The 23,226-nt window shown below is 51.8% G+C and overlaps 5 protein-coding genes across 5 annotated transcripts; 4 read left to right on the forward strand and 1 right to left on the reverse strand.

Moving 5' to 3' along the window:
• Positions 1-4: 4 nt before the first annotated feature.
• Positions 5-220, forward strand: DICSQDRAFT_71964 (uncharacterized protein; the record flags this gene model as incomplete). Its single annotated transcript, XM_007370980.1, has 1 exon — positions 5-220. A coding segment is annotated over one exon (216 nt), but the record flags the coding sequence as incomplete, so codon positions are not given.
• Positions 221-5,273: 5,053 nt separating this feature from the next.
• On the reverse strand, positions 5,274-6,829 carry DICSQDRAFT_175107 (uncharacterized protein; the record flags this gene model as incomplete). The annotated part of the gene is made up of 9 exons (XM_007370981.1): positions 5,274-5,341; positions 5,400-5,588; positions 5,678-5,716; positions 5,772-6,010; positions 6,061-6,185; positions 6,232-6,319; positions 6,378-6,553; positions 6,606-6,741; positions 6,804-6,829. The coding sequence occupies 9 exons, from the start codon at positions 6,827-6,829 to the stop codon at positions 5,274-5,276; spliced, it is 1,086 nt and encodes a 361-aa protein (XP_007371043.1).
• A 3,376-nt stretch (positions 6,830-10,205) lies between these two features.
• DICSQDRAFT_175108 (uncharacterized protein) lies at positions 10,206-10,526 on the forward strand (the record flags this gene model as incomplete). The annotated part of the gene is made up of 2 exons (XM_007370982.1): positions 10,206-10,360; positions 10,415-10,526. 2 exons carry the CDS (start codon positions 10,206-10,208, stop codon positions 10,524-10,526), a joined length of 267 nt encoding a protein of 88 aa, XP_007371044.1.
• A 3,308-nt stretch (positions 10,527-13,834) lies between these two features.
• DICSQDRAFT_130204 (uncharacterized protein) lies at positions 13,835-15,772 on the forward strand (the record flags this gene model as incomplete). Its single annotated transcript, XM_007370983.1, has 12 exons — positions 13,835-13,879; positions 13,954-14,008; positions 14,067-14,079; positions 14,128-14,155; positions 14,234-14,291; positions 14,342-14,366; positions 14,424-14,571; positions 14,633-14,717; positions 14,805-14,866; positions 15,014-15,146; positions 15,276-15,512; positions 15,600-15,772. 12 exons carry the CDS (start codon positions 13,835-13,837, stop codon positions 15,770-15,772), a joined length of 1,062 nt encoding a protein of 353 aa, XP_007371045.1.
• A 1,359-nt stretch (positions 15,773-17,131) lies between these two features.
• DICSQDRAFT_183932 (uncharacterized protein) lies at positions 17,132-19,044 on the forward strand (the record flags this gene model as incomplete). The annotated part of the gene is made up of 6 exons (XM_007370984.1): positions 17,132-17,167; positions 17,221-17,452; positions 18,362-18,435; positions 18,500-18,599; positions 18,663-18,845; positions 18,895-19,044. Exons 3-6 carry the CDS (start codon positions 18,365-18,367, stop codon positions 19,042-19,044), a joined length of 504 nt encoding a protein of 167 aa, XP_007371046.1. The 5' UTR covers positions 17,132-17,167; positions 17,221-17,452; positions 18,362-18,364.
• Positions 19,045-23,226: the final 4,182 nt, after the last annotated feature.

The raw sequence follows: 23,226 nt of genomic DNA on the forward strand, positions 1-23,226 counted from the left end.
TCGAACAATGCACATTCAGCGAAAGTTCCATTTCTTGCGCGACAATCTGGTGGCTACAGGAGAAGCTGAAATACAATGGGTACCTACGGAGGAAATGGTAGCGGACATTTTTACAAAGGCCTTACCTCGAGAGAAACACTGGAGGTTTATGCGGGCTATGGGTCTTAGGCAGCGCTTGAGTGGGAGTGTCGGAATGCGGTCAGGTGACGTGTCAGATTAGATTAGATTACCTTACCTTCCTGTTATAGTAGACAAGCACTGCCACCTGCCAGCGCTGTAGACAGTGCTGGCTTCGCTCCTTCCTTTCCTCAGTCAGTGATCTTCTCACTAGACTGAGGTATGTTCATCTTCTATTCCCATACTATACTGTACTCATATGGTTCTTAGAGTCCTCTGTACAGGTATAGTCCTAATACAGTCAGTGATCTTCCCACTAGACTGAGAGTCCTCTGTACAGGATCTCTTAAATACCGTGGTGCTCGTCCGACCTTGGTATTGAAACCATATTCTGAGTGCGAAGTCGTTTATAACGCATGGAAAACTCACAAAGAACTTCAGGATAAGACTGGCAGTAGGATATAGCCGGAAGTAGCGATATCTCTGATGAGTGGTTAATCCGAAGAGCCTCAAATGTAAGTCAGCATTGGGGACACAGATGGAAGATGATAATATACTCACATGCATCCAAAGCAGGTGCAGACAAGTACCACGCCCAAAGTGTCGTTGAGTCCAAGGGCGTTCGAAAGAGGGGCTGCCATTGCCCCAGGATCAGTAGTATTTGCGCTCACCATCGATTCCTAGTGAGCTGCAGACTGTGAACCCCTTATGAAGGAAACGAGACAGGTGACAAAAGAGAGCGGGAGGTGACAGGATATGTATTATCTTACGAACAAGCAAGGGGGGAGTGATGAACCCGGAAACGGGATGATGTAACGAGCCAAAGTGCGGGTCTCCGATAGCAATAGCAACATAGGGTTGAAGTTCACCATTTTGGCGCGCCGCAGTCGGAAAGGCTGGTATTGGTGAGCTGATAATAGGCCACCGGTAACTGCTCCCGCGTATCATCGTCGAAACTTCGGCGGCCTGGACAACGAGAGATGGGCGACTCGGAAGCGTCTATGTAGGGCGTCGGGGTACACGAATGATCCTCAGGCGGTGTATCAAGGCGTGGAAAGTTATGCACGGTCTGCATGTTTGAGTGTGCCCACGGAAGACATTGTGTGCGATATTGGTATCCACAAGGCGGTGCATGCCATGTGGTCTGACCTGCCAGTGGAAGCGTCCCAAATTACAGCAAGCAATATGTCACATCTGAACAAGCCGTCCGAGTCGCCAACAGTACATTGAGTGGCCAGGTAGTCGCGTGGAGTGTTCTCCAAGGAGATACTTTTTCCCTTGCAAGGAAAATCAAGAATATGCTCACCATGTCAGAGAAGTTGAAGAGGATCATGTCTGAACATGCCTGTCTAGGGACCTTCTTCCCATAAGTTCGCCTTTGCTAAGGCACGGTTTCCGAGTGGAACTTATAGGTGGCGAGTGGGACTATGGCAGCTTCTCCGGCTTGATCGCCCCCATACTGTCGGTGGCCGCTCACTCTAGACCCACGTATCTCACGATTCAAGCAGGTGAACAGCATTACTCGTTCGCCCCAATCTTCCCGTTGGTTCCCACGACCATCTACACTGGTGTCGAATTGGCTATGGCCAGTTTCAGAATTGGCTGAAGAGTGCTATCTCCCAAGTACGTCCATGATCTCAGCTGCGCTCAAAAGTGATCCAACCTCTCGCTCGGGTACTTGAGTATTGACTTCAGGAAGCCCCATGCCGGGGCCACCGAGCTGGCATATCGACGGGAAGTAAGGTTCTAGGTTTGATAGTCCGAGAAGTAGTGCAGGACAGCTTTTTCGTTGCGTGGTGTCCTGCGAAATCGACCCTGGACTAGGAATGATGCATTCTGAGGTGCTATGGAAACCTAAATCTCGCCCCGCACAAACGGTGTGTCTTGAAGCACAGAGGACTGGCATCTCGGACACAGAAACCTCTCAGGAGAATCGCAAATTGATAGATATGGATTCCTGAAACTCCGTGGGTTAGTCGGCTGAGGGTCGATTAACAAGGTTTCTTGCCGGGAGGCGTGCGTACGGGTGGAGCGCTCCGATATAGACCGTCCCGGAGAGGTTTGGCTGTCTATTGTTGGCGACTCCCCAGAGCTCGATTAGCGACGGAGTTCATGCAGCCACGGCGGACAATCCTCTTGTGCAGATCCCCTGTTGTGGCAGGTAAACAATCAGTCCATCATCCAACGAACGTTCAGCGCCGCCTGGCACCGCAACGTCAGTAGGGGTGCTCAATTCTTGTCCGGCCACCCCACGCCCACGGCTGTAGGCGCTTATTTTGTTCCGCCTCGCGCTGGCCAAGGCACCAAATTTTCACACGGATCCTTGCTCACGTCACCTTCTCGTCCTAACGCGACGAATACGCTATAGCTCTCTGCCAATGGTAGACCCCTGGCAGAGCGTTGTCCAATTGTACCGTGCAACAACGCATGAGGTTTTCTGACGAGATGCTCCAAGCACGACTGCTCAACAGTAGCACGTATCGTACGAACAGTACTTGCCTTTCCTATCTCAATGTGGCGCAATCGCCTCTCCCCCCCTTTAGTCCTGCTCCACGCCCTCGCACAGATCCCGTAAATTCTGGCTGCGGCAAACTCGTTCTGCACTATCTTTTGTTCCCTGTGGCTACGCGAGAGTTGTGACTTACCCTCAATGCAGCAACGGAACTTTGTTATTTGAGCCAGGCCTCCAGTTGTCCCAAGCTCGAGATACGCGTCTATAACCATCATGGATGTCCCTATCAGTGTTCTGCCCGCTCTCACTACCAGTGCCAGCTGGTGGACCTCTTTGGGGAGAAGCATGGACGTACAAGGGCTTTACCAGCTGTTACCTTCGATCTCTTCATGAGGTGCGTACTACTTTCCGTTTGAGCACCGACCTGCAAGCGCTGACGGCTACGTTTGCAGTGACCCGAGATCCACTCTGGTGTGCACGCCCTATGTAATCCATGATTCTCATAGCCAAAACCTCCCGAAGGCTTCTCCTTGATAACCTCACTAATCGTCGAGGGTCTGTGAGGATGACAACCTACTCTCCAAGCTCCCATATCCGCGTGCGTCTCTGACTGCACCTCGGACGGGCCGCGTTCCAGAATCTTCTCTCGTTTTACGAGCGGATCCTACTATGTCTTGGCGATTGGCTCCCAGGAATGGTGCTCCCTCGTTCCGTCGCGCGTTCATACTCATCTTCTCACGGGCGATTGGTGTGCAAATGGCGCACCGACTTTCACCTTGATGTACTCCCGCTGCTCTCGAGTCGTATATCAAGCTCTTGTTTAGAAGAGACCAGAGGAGCCATTAAGTAGCACTTGTGTACGCCTATGCTGTTAGCGCTGAAGAGCGTCGCCGACACGAATGGAGCGAAGCATAGGGCCCGGAGCGTGATGCTACTTGCGGTCGTGCTGTTCAGTTGCGTTTGTTCATTGTTCGGTGTTAATCGTGGGTTCCTACCAATGGTCTAGGGCTGTCTCGGTCTCGGTCCTCTGTAGGTTGCTTATGCTTTCCATCCATCACGCGTTTTAGCGGGTCAATGTTGCTTATCTTTACCATCAACCAACCTTCCCTGCATACGACTGCGGGAGCATTTCCATGACGCCCTAGCATCTCTTGAGCTACTAGAGAGCAGCCAGTACTTGAGTACCGCACCCTTCGTCGACTGTAGTGACAAGCTCAACAAGGGCACGTAGGAGCTCGAGCGGCCTGTAATTCTTGCACTTCAGTTAAACTAATATACGACATGTAGTATACAGGTTTTATACGTAAGAGAAAGGTAGTAGAGAGTAGGTGCCCTGTATGTGCATACTTGCGCGTACGATAAGCAGCGATGAAGATAGACAAGGATGCAGAAACGACTACAAAAGGACAATCCGATCCCAAAACCGGTGTATTACAGTACGCACGAATAGAGTACCATGAAGCGGGCGAGCAGTGTTCAGGTGGGTGGAGACGATAACTGTCAGATTCAATGGAGATAATACGGTGCCCATCACGTGCAGGGAGATACGCCGTGGAGATGTCATCGCATGTTATCTTGGGATTGGGGATGTTGAGCATGTCGCTCCGACATGTGTGTCGTACCCATGCTTGTCGGCCAGGGCTTGTGCGACGCGGCCATTGGCGACTGAGGAACGATGTTGTTGGGCGTGCCGATCGTTAGGCTGGGTACGACCCGGATTGAATGCTTCTGGGGCAGGGTTGTCGGAAAGTCGCAGGCCCACATCAGCCAGGCCACATGAATGTTGGCATGGACGACTCGGGAGTGTGGGACGAGGAGAAAACAGAGTACGGTGGGAGCCCTGTCTGCGTGCGCGGGTGGAGTCGACAGTATATGCTGCTGATGTACAGCGAATGTGATAGATAGGTGATGAACAGACTGTCCGGGCGTTATGAGATCCGTCGTGGAGGGAGGCGAATAAGGGCGTGGATGTTGGCTTAGCAGAACAGACTTGTTTAGCTTCGAGCTTCTCCACAGAGGCTTTCCCCGATGAAGCTGGGAGTGCCAAGGCATGCACGATGTCTGAAACATGCGACAGTGGCATGCACGCCGAGCATCCAGAGTGAGGGATCAATGTTCGAGAGACAAGGGAATTTGCGTTCAGGGAAACCCAGGTTGGGCCGGACGACTTTGACTTTACGTTGAATAGCCGACTGTCCCTCTGGCACGACCCGGAGCGAACAGCTCCCGCACATCAGGCGCGTGTGGAATGCGGGGAGTAAGGCGAGGATGACACCAAAGCAGGGCACCCCACGGACACAGCGATAGGATAGCGAATCGGTTACGGTTGATGAATGGACGGGGTTTGCTACTGTATGATTACGAAAAAATAACTGACAATCACTCGCGTGGATGGGCTGGGCATGAAATAGACCGCGCCCGAACTATCCAGTAACGACGTACCTCGTCAAGACAATGAATAGCGCTGTCGATCTCTCCAACTCCAAACACCAAGCCGCCAGCATTACTACGTTGACCCTTCACGTGATTGACGTCTTCGACGACCAGGGTATCGTGGGTCGTGAGGTGCTGCCAGGCAGGACACTGACGAAACGAAGACGATAAGCGCCAAGGCCAGACAGCTAGCCGAACTGTACAAGACGCGGGTAGACTCACAACCGTCGAGGCCATAGCTCAAGTGTCGACGGAACCGGTGTGACCGATCTTAGATGTGGACAGTGAGATGCAGTAGATTCACACGCCAAGTAGTAGAGACGTTCGTTTTGGCGAGCTCTGCACCAACGTACTCGTGTCAGTGTTAGACCCAGTAACCCAAGAGGCTTCTCCGTACCGCGCAGCTGCTCGTCCGTGGTAATGTTGACGCGAGGAATCAGGTCCGCTTCGCTGACCTCCTTCCAAGGCCCATCCTGCATAACCTTGCAGATGAACTTGGCGGGCCCAAGAAGAATTGATCTCGGAGTCAATGTCTCCCGCGAGGTAGTTCGGCTCGATCGTTGGCTGGACCTTAGGGTCACTCGAGCTGGCGTGTTAAGAGGGATGCATCAGTTCGCATGCATTGCAGGAAGAAGGAAACGCGAATGACATTGGTTCCTCGAGATAATGGGTGACCGATCGAGGGAAGGAGGCCGATGTGCGGCTTCGGGGCGCCTGACAACGCTCTGAGCACAACTGGGAGTTCAGCCGCATTGTGTGAAAGACACACCTGCAGGATGCACGTTGACGGGGAAGACGACGATCTCGAGGTCGAGCACTTTCTTGTCATTGAGCAACTTCAGGTGCAGCTCGTACTGCTCCTTCGAACCCGGCGACAGTTTGTCCGTGGTCCGCTTGATCCTCTTCTCGACCTTCTCAATCAGCTCATCCGCCCGTTCGGTAATCGTGTGGAGCGATAGGAAGGCAACGCCGGTGCAGGCAAGTGAAAGGGGACCAGCTGCTTCTATGCTACGCACGAAGCTCAGAGCACGTTGCAGAGACTTGTAGTACGTACGTACTAGATGCTCCGGAGCTCTGTCTGCACTTCTGGCGACGTAATGGTCTCACTTGTGACAAAACCGTGCTCCACCTTCGTCTCTGCGGAGTTCTCAGGATTTACTTGAAACGAAAATTGTTGTAAGTACTGAAGACGCAGCTGGTGAAGATCAGATGGTCTTGCAGATTCTCACCAAGAGATGCACAGGGATGCCGAGATCTTCCAATACGTTGCAATTCCCGATGCCGTTCAGCCCGACGATATGTGGGGACTTGCTCGTGCTGCAGAAGATGGCCATGAGACAAGGTGGTGCATCGAGCGTGATGTGATCTCACATACCACCCGCACAGAATCACTCTGTTGGCAGCATGAACAACATGCACGTCTCCGCCATACTCGAATTCGACGCCGGTAGCGATGACATCATCGCCGTCCTGTTTAGTCAGGATACGGTTGACGTACGCGGTGGTAAACACCTTCAAGTTCGGAGGGTCAAGCGCTGGAACGATGTAGTCCTGGGTTCTCCAAATGAGTCACGCTTTCGCATAACGAAAGAGCGAAGGTCACCGTCGCTGCGGTGCTACGAGCGCCTGTTTTAGGGTCGATGTTCGCAGTAGCTTTGAAGGTACCTGTAGGCTGTATGTCCGTTCCACACGTAGAGTCGACCGTCCACTGAAACCATGGTACGTACCGAACCTCCGAGCTGGAAGGACAGACACTGATGTGAGACGTGCCAACCGACGGTACCATAGGAGACGTACTTACTCTATCATCGATCGTCTCAATGTCATGTGCGTCCACAGAGAAGCATCGAGCTCCGTGATCACAGCACGAAGTTCACGACGTCACCACACCTTCTGGAAGTATAGCTCAAAACAGGAGAGGGCCCTGCAGAACAGATTAGAACAGGTCCTGCAACATGTCAGCTTACAGTATCATTCGCGATGGCGGAAAGTCGACTTACTAGCGTGACCCACAGAGTCCTTGTTGGAAAGTTCACGAAACTCCGGATAGTTGTTTGCAGGTGACAGAAGGAAGCTACGACAGACGCGAGCAAAGATAAGAGCAATAAAACGAGAACGGTATACGTCTCAGCTCTCTTCGCCGCCGCAAAGCAGCGTTCCCAGTTCAACCAGCCCAGGTTCCCAAGCGCTCCCACGGCTGCGGACGATATGAGACGAAGGAAACCTGTAGCACGAATTGTCGCACATACCGTCAACCGCTTCACGCTGCGGCATGTTCATCGCATGTTTAATAGAGGGAAGGGTGTGTGCGGCAGCTCTGTCCTCAACTTCCTATTCTGGATGAGACCAGGCTTGGTACCTAACGCGGAAACGGAGAGACTGACCGGGACCAGAAGAAGCTCTTCTCGGAACCACCGCTGGGCGTAGTGATATCAAGGACGGTTTCTGTTGCCTGATTGTGCGGAACACCCAGTCATACTCGGGGATGAAGACCTGCCATCGGGCAAAGCTGCAAGGGCGAGCACAATGTGACATGTCTCAAAAGCAAGGCACACTTGCGGAACGAGGAGCCCGTCTAAGGGAGGATTTACGGCCCCAAAGAGTGCTCAAGCCTCGAATTGAGACTTTCGGGTTCTTCGACAGCGTCGACACAGCAGCACATCCTGAGAACTAGTGTGCAGTAGCAATTGCACGCCGGTGGCGGCATTATCAGCATTGCCCAGAGAGGTTGAAGAGATAAGCAACGGGCTAACCAGCTACAACGAATTCATAGGGCTCCTGTGCGTCGTGGCCGCTCTCTTGCGAGAATCTCTGTTCCATGATGCATATCGTGATGTTCGAGTTGAATCGGAGGATTTAGACTCGCGAGGACTATCGAAGGTGCGCCAAGCAAATCCGCGCGAATCGGTCTTCAGTCCGCGCGAGGTAGGACGCTGACTGGAAACTGATGAGATGCCAGCAGTTAGCGTCGTGACAGCCATCTATAGCACGCATTCGACACACTTGAGATACCGGCTTCTTCTGCCTTGTCCCACTGCCATCGTCTGTGATTGGCTTCAATGGTCCTTGAGACTCTGATGGGCTCCAATGTCGACCGCTCTCATTCTATTCGAAAAGTCAGCGATAGGCATCATAAGAGCTGTTTCTAGGGCCGTAGCTGTTGGACGGCAGAGGACCACGGGGCGACGTGGCTGCGTAGGCTTGACAAGGTCAACCCGGAACCGACCTTACCCGCGCACGACGATCACGTGTTATTTTTCAACTGATATTCATAGCAATGTACCTGGTAAGCACTCGTCCGTCTGCTCCCTGTGCTCCCCCTTCACTTCTTGGTCCCTAAGTGGCGTGTCTCCTCGCTGTAACGACTGCCCCTCTATGCTCTCTGGAACGTGTCACGTCTCGGCACCGTCTTGCTCCATCGCTTGTCTCCATCTGCCCTCAATCTACGACTGCCGGTGCTATAGCCACATCCTCATGAATATTCTTGTGAGGTCCTTCAGTACGTTCTCAGTCTTCCTCATCTCCGTCTCTCTTCCTGTCCATTCTCCTTGCCACTTCCCTTCCATTCGCCACACGACCGCGCGGCTGTGACTGCCCCTCCCCGCGCGGTCGTCTTCTTCAGTCGCGCAGGTTGTTCGCTACGTCACACGAGCTTCCTGCCGATGCGAGTTATAGTTCCATTCATGAATCTCTCTTATCCTTCTGATAGTCCTTTTTTACTACGCTCATCTTGGCTCTATGGCGCCTTCGCTCTTGCTTCGGGACTTTGCTGGCAACTGGTATGCCCTTCCTTGTGCACCACGATGAGCCTCACTGGACGCCGTCTCGCCATCAGCAACGTCGTTGACGGCCACCGACGGTAAGCTTCATCTCAATCCCGCGCCATAGCCGACATGTACCTCGACTCTGCTATCCGCGGCTTTTGCACCCCTTCCCGCCCGCATCTCCGGAGAAGGTTTGCCGAATTCTTCTTGTCGAGATGAATTTATGCTCACGCCCGTTCTACAGACTTAGTCGACGCATCCTTGAACACTTCGATATTGTCTTTGCGTGCCGTCTGTTAGCACGCGTCATAATTGATGCGTCGTGCTTCTCCACACATCCCTCTCGACGCGTGCTACTAGCGGCATTCTCCTTTGCGCGCCTACCAAGTCCTGGCGGATTCTGCTCTCCTACGTGCGCTGAACGTCATCCGTGATTCACATAGCCTCTGAGGCACTCCCTCGGTGAGTTTTTGCATTCCTGCCATGCTTTTTGTTTCTTGGCTGCGTCGCTTTCCTCCCTCCCAACGTTGTCCCCTACTGGTTAGATTCCCTCTCGTCCTAAGCTTGGCGTGTGTGTTCCTTATTCCAATGCTCTTGGCTGCCTCGTCGCACTTCATTTCGTCTGCCCTCCCCACACATCGCGGCGTGGGTCAAAGCACTGAGGTCCGACCGTCCAGTCGAGATTCATCGCAGCAGCAGAGCGTCGCTTCTCCGCCCCGTTTGCGAGCGTCGTCCCCAGCAGGCAGGCCGGTGTAGTGCGGGGTCTCAAGCGTCAGACAAGATTCTGAGCAGGACCCTTTGTTGGGTGAAGTGCGCCCTAGAAAGCGATGCTGTCGAACAAGAATGTTATGGTGCGTACCTTGTTGGAGTCCTCCGCAGAGGTGGATTGGGTCGGCCGACGGCCCGCATATCTTCGCGCTGTATCCCAGCGAGTATCTTCAGAGGATCTTTGACCGCCATCCGATGGTCATGGTGTTGAGCCAGACCATCGCCGATCGCCTTTCGAATGTTGCCTTGAAGACCCGGTTGCTCAAGCAGGAGCTGCGCGTCTGCAGACCATCATGACGACCACTACGGGAGTTCTGTCTGCTATCGACGGGGCGGATGCTCGCAGCGCGCTGTTCTCTTCTATTGTTTGGGAGCCGCTGGGTAAGAAGAGAGCATTCGATCGATCCGCTCGTGTTGTTCCTGCCGAAGACAGTCGCGGGCCCGCATAGTATGGTTCGTGAGTGCTATTTCGAATGTATCTCACGTCCTTCATCCAGATTATGTTCCAAAACTCAAGAATCTCTACGTGGAACACATCTATGGGTGGGGGCCGATTCTACGCGGATCGACAAGGCACGACCTCTGAATAAGCTCTGTTCGTCGGGGCGACGACGCTGAGCTGCTCCGGTGCTGGTCTGATGCGGGCTTTCAACATTTTCGTACTATGCTTCATGCAATCACGCGGCGTGACGGATATCGCGTTCTCTCAGGTCCAAGCCATTGGTCAGACGATCCTAGGGGTGCCACGTTCCACACTTGCTCCATGTCCTTCCTCGACATACCAACTCATCCCTTCGCACTGTCTGCCCGTCCTACTCGAGATCATGTATAGCAAGACAGTCGTGATGTAACCCAAGACAATATACGTCGTCGCCAACAGCATCATATTCGCCTCCGTTGTTGTCGTGCTGCTGTTCCGCTCGGGCGTGCTATTCAAGCCCGCGTGCAAAGGCAAGCTCGGCCCGGTGGAGGCGCGCCTGGAGCCGACGTAAGACACTTCGTCCCATTCTTTTGTGATCTTCTGCATTCTACTTAACGTTCACTTCTCTCTCCCGATAGAGAAAGATGGAATAACTGCATCGCCGACTGGCTTCTTTGGTCTCTTTATATGATGTATACCAGAAGTCGTGTTTCAACTTTCAGGCGCGCGCGGGCGCGTCAGGAGATGGACGATTGTGGATGTAGGCTGCGTATACCAAGTATTGCATCTGATTGAATGCCCCCCCTCCCCCGGGTGCATTGAATTGATCTTCGACAATGGTGACCGCAGAGGCGATGTTCAGTGACACTGATATCCTGAGCACAGCCATCACGGCAGTCTAACGCACGCCCCACAGTGCTAGCACAAGTGGAAAGCACCGCCCCTCTCATCAAATGTGGCTTGTAGGTTTTGTTTCACGTCGTGTCCTGTGGGTCGTGTAGAGATTGTGCTATGTGACTTGTCGGGCTGTGTGGGTCAGTGAGCTGAATCGATCGGTTTATCAAAGATACTATCTGCCATATGACGCTGGTCGTGCATTCATCTTAGCTCTACATTGGGAGATCTGCATACTCCGGTCTCACAGCTTGACATAGAGTATCCTTGGAAGCCACGAGTCCACCACTTCAGTATCGTAGGCTTCAGCGGATGAGAAGCGTTCATGGTGATGACTCGGATCAAGGAACAGCCAATGCTATTCTCGTCAGACCTCCCCTGGGCGATTGGGGTCCACGCATCATCGATCATTCGCGCTCGAAGCCTTCCTGACCTTCGATCTGCTGATTGAGATGCCCCCCCACCCGCAGAAGGGGAAATATTCCTTGATATCTACCCCTCTCCCGAGCCGTTGACTGCTCACAACGGTGTATGTGGGGTGCACGAATGCCTCCGCGAGCTGCTGGTTGAGGTCACCATATGTGCAAAGTTAGTAGTAGCTCCTACTTGACCCAATCTCTCGAGTGATCTGTCAATGATCTTCAGTCTCCCCTATCTAGTGCTACGTCTGTGGGCGTACTTGGGCAGCGCACATTGCCATCTCGTGCGACGGATTCAAGAAGTAGGTTCTCGTGACGATCGCTGTTCACAGCCATGGCTCTTCGCCGAAACCCAATGTCATTTTGACTGATCGGCCATATTGAGGTTTGCCTATATATTTTTCTGGATCCAGCCAGCGTTGGTCCGCTATCCCTTTGCTATCCCTTTCTGTAACGCTCTCCAATCTCACTGCAGAATCAAGAGCACCAATGTCGTCTTCACCAACCGGAGATTCGTCTGGTCTTCCTGCACTACTTCTCAAGGTACCAGCTCTAGATAACACGTATGGTGCGGTCTTGATTGGCACTTTTGTTGCTCTAGTGTACATTCCGGTTTGTCTTCCTAGATCGCAATACTACTGCTAACTGAGTGGTGTAGACTTTATGGTTTGCAATTGCATCAGTCATATCGATATTTCCGCATGTACCCCGGGGATTCGGCTATCCTCAAAACTCTGGTACCGTCTATTTCTCCTTGTCTGCAATGTCCCACAAGTTGAATAGGACTCTCTTAGGTTGCTCTAGTCCTGTGCGTCATGATGTATATCGATCACTGAGTAGAGTTTTGAATTTGGAACAGTGTGCTCGAAACATTCAACGCTGTCCTTTGCACACATATCTGGTGAGGGCACTTCAGACTATACACAATTTACGCTTTCTTACGATGTTCTCAGTTACTTCTATTTGGTGTCTAGATACTTCGATCCCGTGGCTCTCCTCTTTGGAACGTGGTACGTCATGAGTCCAGATGTCGCTCCACTCGCGCCAGCTGGCTTACAGGTCATCAATCCAGGTCAATCAAGGCTAGTACCCATGTTGAGCTCCATCGTTCGACAAGTTTTGACTGGTGCTCCGCAGATTCTTCCGCTCATGGGTGTACGCTGAGCTTTCATAACTGCGGACATTGTCGTCTAACTCATCGGGGCAGGGATCAGCGATGATTGCTACACAGAGGTGAAACGCGACCTTATTCTAGCCAATTACCGTCTATCTTACTCATAAGCCAAATCAGCTTTTTCGTTCGCCGAGTCTATATTCGTGAGTGTCCACTTGAATCCAGCAGACACGGAAGTTGATAGGAGTCTAGTCGGCCGGGGTTATAGGATTCTGGTAGCTGTCGCAGTAAGTCTACAATGTCTCCGCTTTCAGAGCATGTCTCATGATCATGCAGGTGTTGTTTTGTACTGCTGAAATAGGTAGACACACCTACAGTCATACACCACTCCTTTTGACAGCACCACTCCTTTTGACAAAGACCGATCGCTGTTCCTCCTCTGTACCCCCTTCCTTTTTATGTTCATATTCCTATTCTTATACATCGTAGTTACATATCTACAAGTTTGGGGGCTTACTTCCCCTCGCGATGTTTTCATACAGAGGAATGATCACTCGAAATTGGCCAAATATGACTCACTCGCTAGATCTTGACCGCAGTGTAGTGATCATAAAAAATCGGAGACTTACAACACTGTCACTAGGTTCTTCTCATAACTTTGAGTATATTTGTAGCCTTATCGAGGGGAATGGAGTATCATAGATGAGACTGGCAACATGGTTGCCATTGCCATCAAACAGGTTGTCACACTGCCACATTGGGATACAATTTTGGGATGACCGACGTATGACCGAGAAGGCATATGTGCGAAGCGCCCTTCCAGCGCTTCATTCGCAATCTGCTCGCTCTGCACCTCATTGGACGAGGACAGATAATCTTTCCCCTTTTGGTAAGATCTCTAGCGTGATGTGACTGTCAAAAGGACTGCATATGGCCTGATAACGAATTCAGCGACAGATCGCCTCGGATCTCCTACATATCCACTACTCTACATACTAAAACTAGCATAGAACTATTGTAATGTGGTGCCCGAATGGATCTGCGAGACTGATTGAGTATTGCTACAGTAGATCTGAAGAAATCTGAGTCACATGTTTTTTCTGTCAAAAGGAGTGGTGTATTACTGTATATCTCCCTTTTGAAAATCTCTGCTCATGAGACGGCTCATCCAGGATTCTTCATCGGTAAGTGACTGGTACTGACACCGGTCCAACAATGTCGTCTGATCTATCCTTGCCGGTTTGATGGTACCAGCGGCCGCAGTTGAAGCGTGAGTGGTCCATTATAATGTTCCGGATCGTCTACAGAAGCCGAGATTCGAATATACAATATAGGTTCAAAATCCCAGACTTCGCAGGATTTGTTCATGTCACTGTAAGTGGACGGATCATATAGCGATAGATTCGTAATATATGGTGAACCTTGCAGTGGCTCGTATCCACCGGGTCCACCATGGCTGTCGTGGCAGACTTCCTCTTGACCGCAGTGCTAATTTATGTACTGCATCGCAGTCGCACTGGTGTGAAATGGTACGCAAAATATTCTTCCCATCTCAAGTTTGCTGATGACAGGAAGTCAGAACCGACTCCATGATCGATGTCATGATCATGTACTCCGTAAATACCGGTAAGTGGATGGACAGTCATCATCATTTGTTGACTTTGTATTAACGCTTTGCGGAAAGGTCTACTCACAGGGTAAGCCTCGAGTCTGCTTATTATGGCTGTTTTAACCGATCTTTTCAGACTTGGAAACTTGTTGTCTTTGTTCTTCGTAAGTACTTGCTGGTATGCGCAGTGGGTAGGTATATAGGGATAACCGTGACACACTATTGGCATATGCTGCGAGCAGGCTTTCCTTCACCCGGAAAACATGATCTGGATCGGTCTTGCCATCCCAGTGACCAAGGGTATGTCTCTTTTCATGCGCGAGAAACATGCTGCTGATTTCTCCCCACAGCATATGCTAATACATTGATGGCGGCGTAATGGAATTTTTCATGATATTGCATGCTACTTGACTAACCTCATATTCGGCTCAGGCTAAACTCCAGACGATCCTTGATCTCCAAGGGTTCCGGAGTGCTCACGGACACGTCGCCTTTTGGAGTTAGCGTCGTTCAATATAAACATTCTCATCAAAGTCCGGCAATTGTAGTCGAAAGAAGAGTTCATGTATTTGAAGCCACGGTGAGTGGTCATTCCGTCTGATATAGTTACTCTTCATGCATATCTGACATGTACGCATCAGACGGACACTCATTCGAGTGTCGTGGACATCACGAAGGAGGGGCCGTTGGCTGGCGGTGATGTTGTGGAGATGGTTGAACCCAGAGGTCATGGCGCGGTCTAGTTGCTTCTGGGGTGGAGCTGGATGTTCCCTCTGACGCGTCGAGCGGCTTCCTCTGGCCTGGGGTGCTCAGCCTGCTGGGCGTTGACAAGTCGTCAGGGTGATCGCCAACGAATTGGTATTCGATACTCTCTTGTAAGCATGCTATGCGCGTCCGAAACCCAATGTATTGTTTGTCCAAGCTGCATGACACTACTAGAGGGGGGCAGGTATTGGGGTAGTCCCGAGCGACCCCGAGGCGAATCTGGCCATGCTTGGCCACTGATAATCACCTCTGAACAGGTATCCAATACATGTCGATGGGCGTCGAAAGCAGTTCCCTCAGTAGACTTGGCCAGTGGCTTCAGAGCCAGGGGCGCTGCTTCTGTCATGCGATTTTGTCCCAACTGGGGACAAGACGGTTACAACGCTTCGGGTCAGCTCTCTTATGACATGCCCCCCTGAAATATATACAGGAGTACCATTCCTGTAATCGACGTCGGAAGGTAGTCCGATAGAGACTCCTCCTTTGATATATGGAGCTGAAGATGTCCGCTCTGACAAGGATCACCGTTCTTCGGTACGATGACCATCTCCCGTTGGTACTGCATGACCGGTTGCGTCCGCATATCTCTGTACATACGTCTCCGAGTAGAAGGCGCGTCACGTCAACGTGCCTTGCCACCTCTCCTAAGCCTTGCCTTTGCGCAGTCTGCGCCGGAATGGCAATATCTGAAGGCGCCCCCTTCGAGATACGCTGCTGCTGCTGCTGCTGCTGCTGCGATGGAAGCGGCTTGGGATTGTGCGTCTGAGGCTCGAGGCACACACTCACTTGTTCCGCGAAGTTGGTGTTTGTTAATTGTTTGGGGCGGCTTCGGGCCTATTACAGACCTCTACGCCTCGAACAGAATTAGGGCGGAGCTGCGCGGGGTTGTCAACCACGAAATCGTTAGCCGGCAACCTAGGCGTGAGGGCGGTGGTGCTGGTACAGAAGCAGGCGGGCATGCGGACGGTGACGGCGTGGGCTCGAATGCTGCCGCAGGGACTGGTTGCGGTACATGAGGGGGAAACAGGGATGACTGGCGGATGTCAATTGATGCGCTTTTGCATATGGAGTGAGTAAGGTTCACCAACGCTGCCGTACTACGAGTGCCTGTCCTACGATCGATTTTCGCAGGACATCCTGAGACCTAGTATGCAGTAGCAATCGCAAGCCAGTGGCGGCGTTATCAGCATTTCCCAGAGAGACTGAAGAGACAGGTAGCGGACTCACCAGATACAACGAGGTCATAGGGCCCCTGTGGGACGTGGCCCACTCTGGCGAAAGCCTCTGTTCCATGACGCATGTTCGTGATGTTCGAGGTCAATCGGAGGTTTTGGAACCTAATCAAGCCAATGCGCGCGAATCGGTCTTTAGTCCATGCGAGGGAGAACGCTGACTGGAATGCTGGTGAGATGCCAGCAGTAAGCGTCATAAGAGCAATATGATACAGCACGCATTCAAGACACACTCGAGATGCATGATCACGGCCCTTCAAATCCCGGCTTCGATGGTACTCGAGACTCTGATGAGTGTCGATTGCTCTCAACCTATGCGGTAAGCAGGCGATGACATATAAGAGGAACGCCTTGGCAAGTGGCGAGATGTAGCCCGCGCCGTACTTAGCCAGTGTTAGACGGAAGAGGACCGCGAGGCATTGACTCAGACGTGGCAAGGTTTGAAACGGCCCGACCACAGGCGATCACGTGTTTCTGTTCAAATGTACCCAGTAAGCGCTTGGTTCTTCGCCGGTCGAGCACTCGTCATTCTGCTCCCTGCGCTTCCTCCAGGATCCTCCTATCACTTCTCGATCCCGATGTGGCGTCTCCTCGCTTTACGACTGCCCCTCTACGGTTACTGCAACGTCGTGGCGCCGTCTTCAGCCCGTTTCTACTTAGTCATTGCTCTCAATCTACGACCGCCGACGTCAGTGATTCCTGTGAGTCCTTTGGTACTTTACCAGTCTTCCTCTGTCTCTGTTTCTGTTCATTCTCCTTGCCATTTCCCTTCCATTCACTGCAAGACCGCGCGGCTGTGACTGCCCCTCCCCGCGCGGCCATCTTCGGTCGTGTAGGTCGTTCGCAATGTTACACGACCTTCCTGCCGACGCTGCGAGTTATAGTTATATACATGCATCTTTCCTATTCTTCTGATACTCCTTCTGTTCTCCTTTACTACCCTTGTTCTGGCTATGTGACGCCTTCGCTCTGGCTTCCGACCTTTGCTAGGTGCTGGTCTGCTTCCTTGTGCACCACGAAGAGCCTTACTGGACGCCGTTTCGTTACTGGCGACGTCTTTGACGGCCACCCTTGCCCACGATGGTAAGCTTAAGCTTAATCCCACGTCACAACCCATCCCTACCTCTACTCTACATTCCGCAGCTCGCGTACTCATCTCCGCCCGCCTTTATGGAGAAGGTTCGCCGAATTCTCCTTGTCGAGGTGAATCTGTGCTCACGCCCACTCTACAGATTTAGTCTACCTATCTTAGAACACGTCAACGTCAATGCGTACTCGTCAAGCCGTGTGTTGGGACGCGTCATATTTGACGTGTCCGCTTTGATAGGTGCTTCCCTACATATTCCTCTCGACGCGTGCTGCTAGCGGCCTGCCTTGCGCGTGTTCAAGTTTTGGCCGACACCGCTCTGCCACGTCCGCTGAACATCGTCCTTGATTCACATAACCTGTCGATGCACACTGTCAGTGAGTATCCGCACCACTCCTCTTCTTTTTGGTTTCTTCGCTGCGTCGCTTTCCCCCGCCCAACATCGTTTTCTACCGGCTGGATTCCCTCTAGTCCTCAGTTTGGCGTATGTTGTCTGTGTTCTCAATGCTCTTGGCTACTTCGATGCAGTTCATTTCGCCTGCACTTCCCATAAAACGCGACGTGAATCAATGCACTGAGGGAAAGTCCAGTTGAGATTCATCGCAGTAGCAGAGCGTCGCCTCCCCGCACCGTTTGCGAGCATCGTCCCTAGCAGGCAGGCTGTTGTAGTGCGAGGTCTCGAGCATCATACAAGATGCTTAACAAAACCCTTCGTGCGTTGGAAGAAGTGCGCCCTAAGAAGCCATGCTATCGACCAAGACCACTATGATATGTCTGCAGCGTCGACGACCTTGATGGCGTCATCCGCAGAGGTGAGGCTGGTCGGCCGACCACCCGCGTCTAATCGCGTTGCACTGCACCCCGGCGAATATATCCAGAGGGTCTTACACCCTCAATTGACGACCATGTTGATGAGCCAGACCCTCGTCGACCGCCTTCCGAGCGTTATCTTGATCACTCAGCTGCCCGAGCCGGAGATACGTGTCTGCAGACCATCATGATGACCACTATGGGAGTTCTATCTGCTATCTGGTGGGGCGAATTTGGTGAGAGGTACGGACACACGAAGGTCCTAGCAGCTGCTATCTTGGCTCTCGATGTTCTACGTGGCTGCGGTCGCGTCGTTCATCATCTTGATGTTCGCGCTGTTGTCTTTTTTGGAGTCGCTGAGTGAGAAAAGAGCATTTGTTCATTTCGCTCGTACTGTTCCTGCCTCAGACATGCACGCGCACGGATAGTATGGTCCGTGACTGCGATTTCGACTCTATCTCACGTTCTCCATCTAGGTTATGTTCCCACCCAAGGACCTATACGCGAAACACACTGATGGGTGGGGGCCGAGGCGATGCAGTTCGACAAGGCACGTCCTCTGGATAAGCTCTGTTCGTCTACGCTTAGCTGTTCCTGATGCCGGCTGTCAACAGCCTCGCGCTATGCGTCATGCAATCGCACGGCGAGACCGATACAAGGAAGACGTTCGGCGCGTTCTCTCTGGTGCAAGCAACTGGTCAGACGATCCTAGGGGTGCATTCCAAACTTGCTCCAATCCTCCCTCGACATACTGACGCCTCCTTTCGCGCTGTCTAGCCCATCCTATGCGGGATCATCTTTAGTAAGGCGATCTCAACGTACCCCAAGACGATTTACGTCGTCGCAGACAGTGTGATGTTCGCCTCCATTGTCATTCTGCTGCTCCTCCGCACCGACGCGCTGATCAAGCCGGCTCGCCGCAAAGGCAAGCGGGTCTGCCTTGGTGCGGTGGAGGCGCGCGTCAAGCGGCCGCGGGGGACGGTCGAGGAGAATTGAGGATATAAGGCAGTCGAGGTTCAGCGGGTCGCCCTCCGAGGAGTCGCTTGCGTCGTCGCGCGTGCTCAAAGTCCCGCAGGGCGGACACTCGTATGAGGCGACGAGCTCTATCTCGGGTTCGGGCTCTGCGCATTTGACCGGGACGTCGTATCAGGGGACGTGAGGCGCTTCGTGGTGGCGCATTGGGAATATGCGTGAATTTCGTTTCGTCTCTTGAATAAATACAGGCATCTTCTCCCTTCTACTTGACTTTCACTTCCCTCTTACACATAGAACAGGGTAGCGGGACTACGTCGCCGACTCGTCCCTATATTTCCCTTATTCGATGCATGCTAGAATCGGTGTTCGCGGCTCATAGGCGTGTCGGTATCTGCACGGTCGTGGATGAAGGATGCGTATGCGGCAACATTGTGGTGTGTTTTAAAGATAGGTCGCATGGACCGAGTTCATCAAGCTTTGAGGACGCCTCGGGATCTCGCACACAGATGACAAGTAAGGGGTTCGTGAATACGGTCGCCAGCCTGTCCGTTTGACTGCAGATTTGGTTCAGCATGAGTGTAAGTGGCTTTGTGAAGATAGAGTTTAGCTCATGGCGAGGCCTAGGAGAACGTCCATATGAGGTGCGTAGGTGCCGGTGCGATATGAATCACCGTTCCTCGATGTCGGCCCCACGCAGCTTGATGCACAGTTGATTTGGCTCTGCATATGGATCAGGTTTGCGCATTCAACTCCCTGGTTCAGCTGGACAATCTCAGGAGGCAAGGCGCGAGGCGTGTGAGGCTGTGGCTATCTTCCCAGCGAAGCTCAGAGCACAGCCGGTACTGTTTTATTCTCATAGAATGGCTATGTGTGTTCGACGCCCGGAGAGCATCATGATTCGAGACCTTCCATACACTGGTGGAGATGGATAGTTTATAGCTAGCGCTCCCCCTGGGCTGCGGCCCTAACTCATCCCCTTACGAACAGAAGCCTGATCCTTGTCGAAGATTAAGGGATCGAGACAAACATAGGGCAGCGAGTTTCCTGCGTCTTCAAAGAAGAACTACCTCTACGCACGATGGGAGGTGATTACCGCCAGCGCCGCCCCGAACTCTTACAAATTGGCGTCCGCCTTGACAGATGGATGTTTGATCAAGTGACGACCACCAAACTCTATCTTCGACGAAGAAACCCTCGACACATCGCATGAAGGGCTGTTGCTGTACGCACCGAGAGTGCCTCTGTGCTCTATCTCCCTCAGAGAAAATGTCGTCTAATACTGTTGGGCCTCCTGTTTCTCTTCTGGCGGTGCCGTCGCTGGACAACACGTTTGGCGTTATACTGATTGGAACGTTCATTGGGCTCATGTATGGACGTTCCCACCATCAAATGACTTGGTAGACTCATTGAATACTTCTTTAGCATGTATGGGCTATCTCTATACCAGACATTTCGTTACTTCCGAGTGTATGTTGGGGATCCGCTCATCCTGAGATATACAGTACGTTGCAGTAATCTTCCTGTGCGGACACTTTGCTTTCGACTAATTTGCTTTCGAAAGATCATCTTCCTTGCGTCAGTCATGAGAGCTATGATTACTCGACAGGCTCCCGCGACCTAACAGTTCTGAAGTGTTCTAGATACAATGCATTCGGTTGCTTGCATGTATACATCGTGTGTGCTTTGCCCATCGACTCCTCCATCCCTCGATTGACTCCTCCAAGGTATTATTACGTTGTGACCAACTATTTCAATCCTGTGGCACTCTTGTCAGGGGTGTGGTCCATTCGGGTACGATTTGGCCTGAAGATGCTGTGCAGCATATTACTGAAATCTTTCCTTTCAGGTGCTAGCCCCGCTCACCGTTAGCGATGTTCTATCATACTACCTAAGGTGTATATATCTAACGGAGATCCTACTAGGGAGGGACAGTTCTCGTTTCCCAATCGTGAGTCTGCTTCTTTTCATGTGATATTGGCATCTCACTATACGCTGTCATTTGATAGATTCTACCTTCGACGCATGTATCTTCGTGAGTTTTCAATCTCAGCATCCTCACCGCTTGAAATAATAATTCATAGTCGGGTCTTGGTATGCTTATGCTGTGATTCCGGCGGTGAGTAGTCTTGAAGGAGCCTATACCTTCATTGGTGCTGACTTGGTTTATAGGGAGTTCTGGTGCTTGGAACTGCTGGCGAGTCGACTGGCATTACCATTTTTATGGATACACTCAAATGGATTTTGCCTCCAGGATTTGCGGTTGGTGAGTATTTCAAGACTTGCGGAGAGTACCGCTAACTGGATTGCTGCTCAATAGCAACCAGCATTGAGATGTTGGTAGGCGATATCCATAAGGTGCCTCACTGAACTAATCTTGTGTCACCTACAGCTTTACGCAGAGAGCTTTTTTGAACTTCGAACATTACACGGTATGTTGCGCAGATAATATCCGGTAAACAAGCCTGTGTTGAATTAATCACCTGTCATAGTGGCTCATGTCGGGGGGTTTTGCCTGCTCGCTCGCAACAGATGTGGTACTTGCGGCCGCATTTATCATATTCCTCACGCGTAGCCGAACGGGCTTTAGACGGTGTGTTCTGGATTCTTCACACTGTCTTCAGTACATTCAGATCGTCACCAGAACAAATTCAGCTCTGAGCGTTATTTTGGTGTACACTGTTAATACGGGTGCGCAGTCTGGCCGCTTGTGTCATCCCTGAGTAGCACTAAATATTCCTGATTCATCAGGATTATTGACTAGGTGCCTATCTACCACGCATACCCAGGGGTATTGATGTTGCTATAATTCTGATACCATGGTCTGACAGCGCCCTCAGCCTGTTGTCACTAGTATTTGTAGGTTATGCAGCGGAACTGAAGTCTTGTCGCATCTCACAACCTGATCCAAGGGAGTAATTCAGCCAGGGAACTTCATCTTCATCGCAGCAAACATGATCGCAACGAAATGTGGGCATAGACATCATCTCGTTTCTCAAACATGAAGAGCTGAACAGCTGTCATAGCCTACGTTAACGCAGTCCTAGCTGTGTATGTTCTTCTAATCTACACTATTACACCGCTCATTGTCTTTGTTGAATTTAGGGCGAACTCACGGCGCACTTTCACAGAGTCGAGCCGGGATTTGGATGGCTTCGGCACTTTTGGTTTGAGCGTGCACCCGCAGCCATCCCAAGGGTTACCTATCCGGATGGAACACTTCAATGCATCTACCTCTTCAAATGCTGAGGGCATCGATCTTCACTTGAAGGCCTTGCCTACTGATTCCCGGCGGAACAATTTGGGCGTTGACTCCGTGATTATCTAAGCACATAGGATATTGCGAGCTCCACACCATGATATTCGGATGCAAATGCTGGTAGGATGTGCTATGAATTACTTGGACGGTATCCTTATGTTCAGTAGACTCTGGGATATGATCTGTACGACACGTGCACACCTAGTGGGTTTATCCCGGTTAATCTGCAGAAAGGTCGACGCCTGTCTTCCCATTCTAAGCAAAGCACGCCACATGACGCCAAGAGACTGAGCATGCCAGAGAGGTTAGAAGAGTATAGCAGAGACAGATGATCCTGTGGAAAGAAGGGAGTCGGTGATTGATCCGTGTCCGTGCCAGTATTGAAAGTACAGACCCTCCGAACAGTATCGTATTCAATGTTAATCCCCGTTCCGGTTTCCCAATAATAGCTATCTCCCCAATCATAAAAAGTATTCTCGAAGGATGAGCTACCCTGCAAGCTGCCACGTCTCCCAGTCGGACTGTATATATGACAGATTACGTGCCGGACGCTTCTCGCCCATCACCGGCGTGTTCTACGATCCGACTCTGCAAACCGCCCCGTAATTGGTGCCTCCTTGTTCCGTCATGCGTCTAATTCTATCTTCTCGCTCGCAATCAATGTGCACGACGTCCACGTTGCGACGCAAGCGTCGTTCATCGAATTGATCCTTGCGCTGTTCTTGTTCCCGGCCCGGAAGCCGCTGACCAACTGGAAGAAGGCCAAGGTGACTGCATCGTCATCACGTTCGAATCACCCACTCCGTGAAGTCCAGTTGTGGAAGAGCCTTTCGGCGCCATTGACTATCCTTGAGTCCGCCCAGTCTGAAGATACTTGTGATCATGGTATTTGATCGTCTGCCCCCATTGGTGAGCAGAGTTACGACGGCCAGCTTGACTGCGGGTCACTTCCGTCCAGGATGCGTTCCCGGAGCTTAAGCACTGAGTGGCACATGTATGTCTGGGGTGCTAAGAAGTTAGCTGGTGCGGATAGTCCAGTGATAGCACGAGTACTAACATTCTGTGTAGCTTATCTCCTATTACATCCCTCATATGGGATCCGTGCGCGTT

The sequence above is a fragment of the Dichomitus squalens genome, assembly GCF_000275845.1.
Source record: "Dichomitus squalens LYAD-421 SS1 unplaced genomic scaffold DICSQscaffold_83, whole genome shotgun sequence".
Taxonomy (NCBI): domain Eukaryota; kingdom Fungi; phylum Basidiomycota; class Agaricomycetes; order Polyporales; family Polyporaceae; genus Dichomitus; species Dichomitus squalens.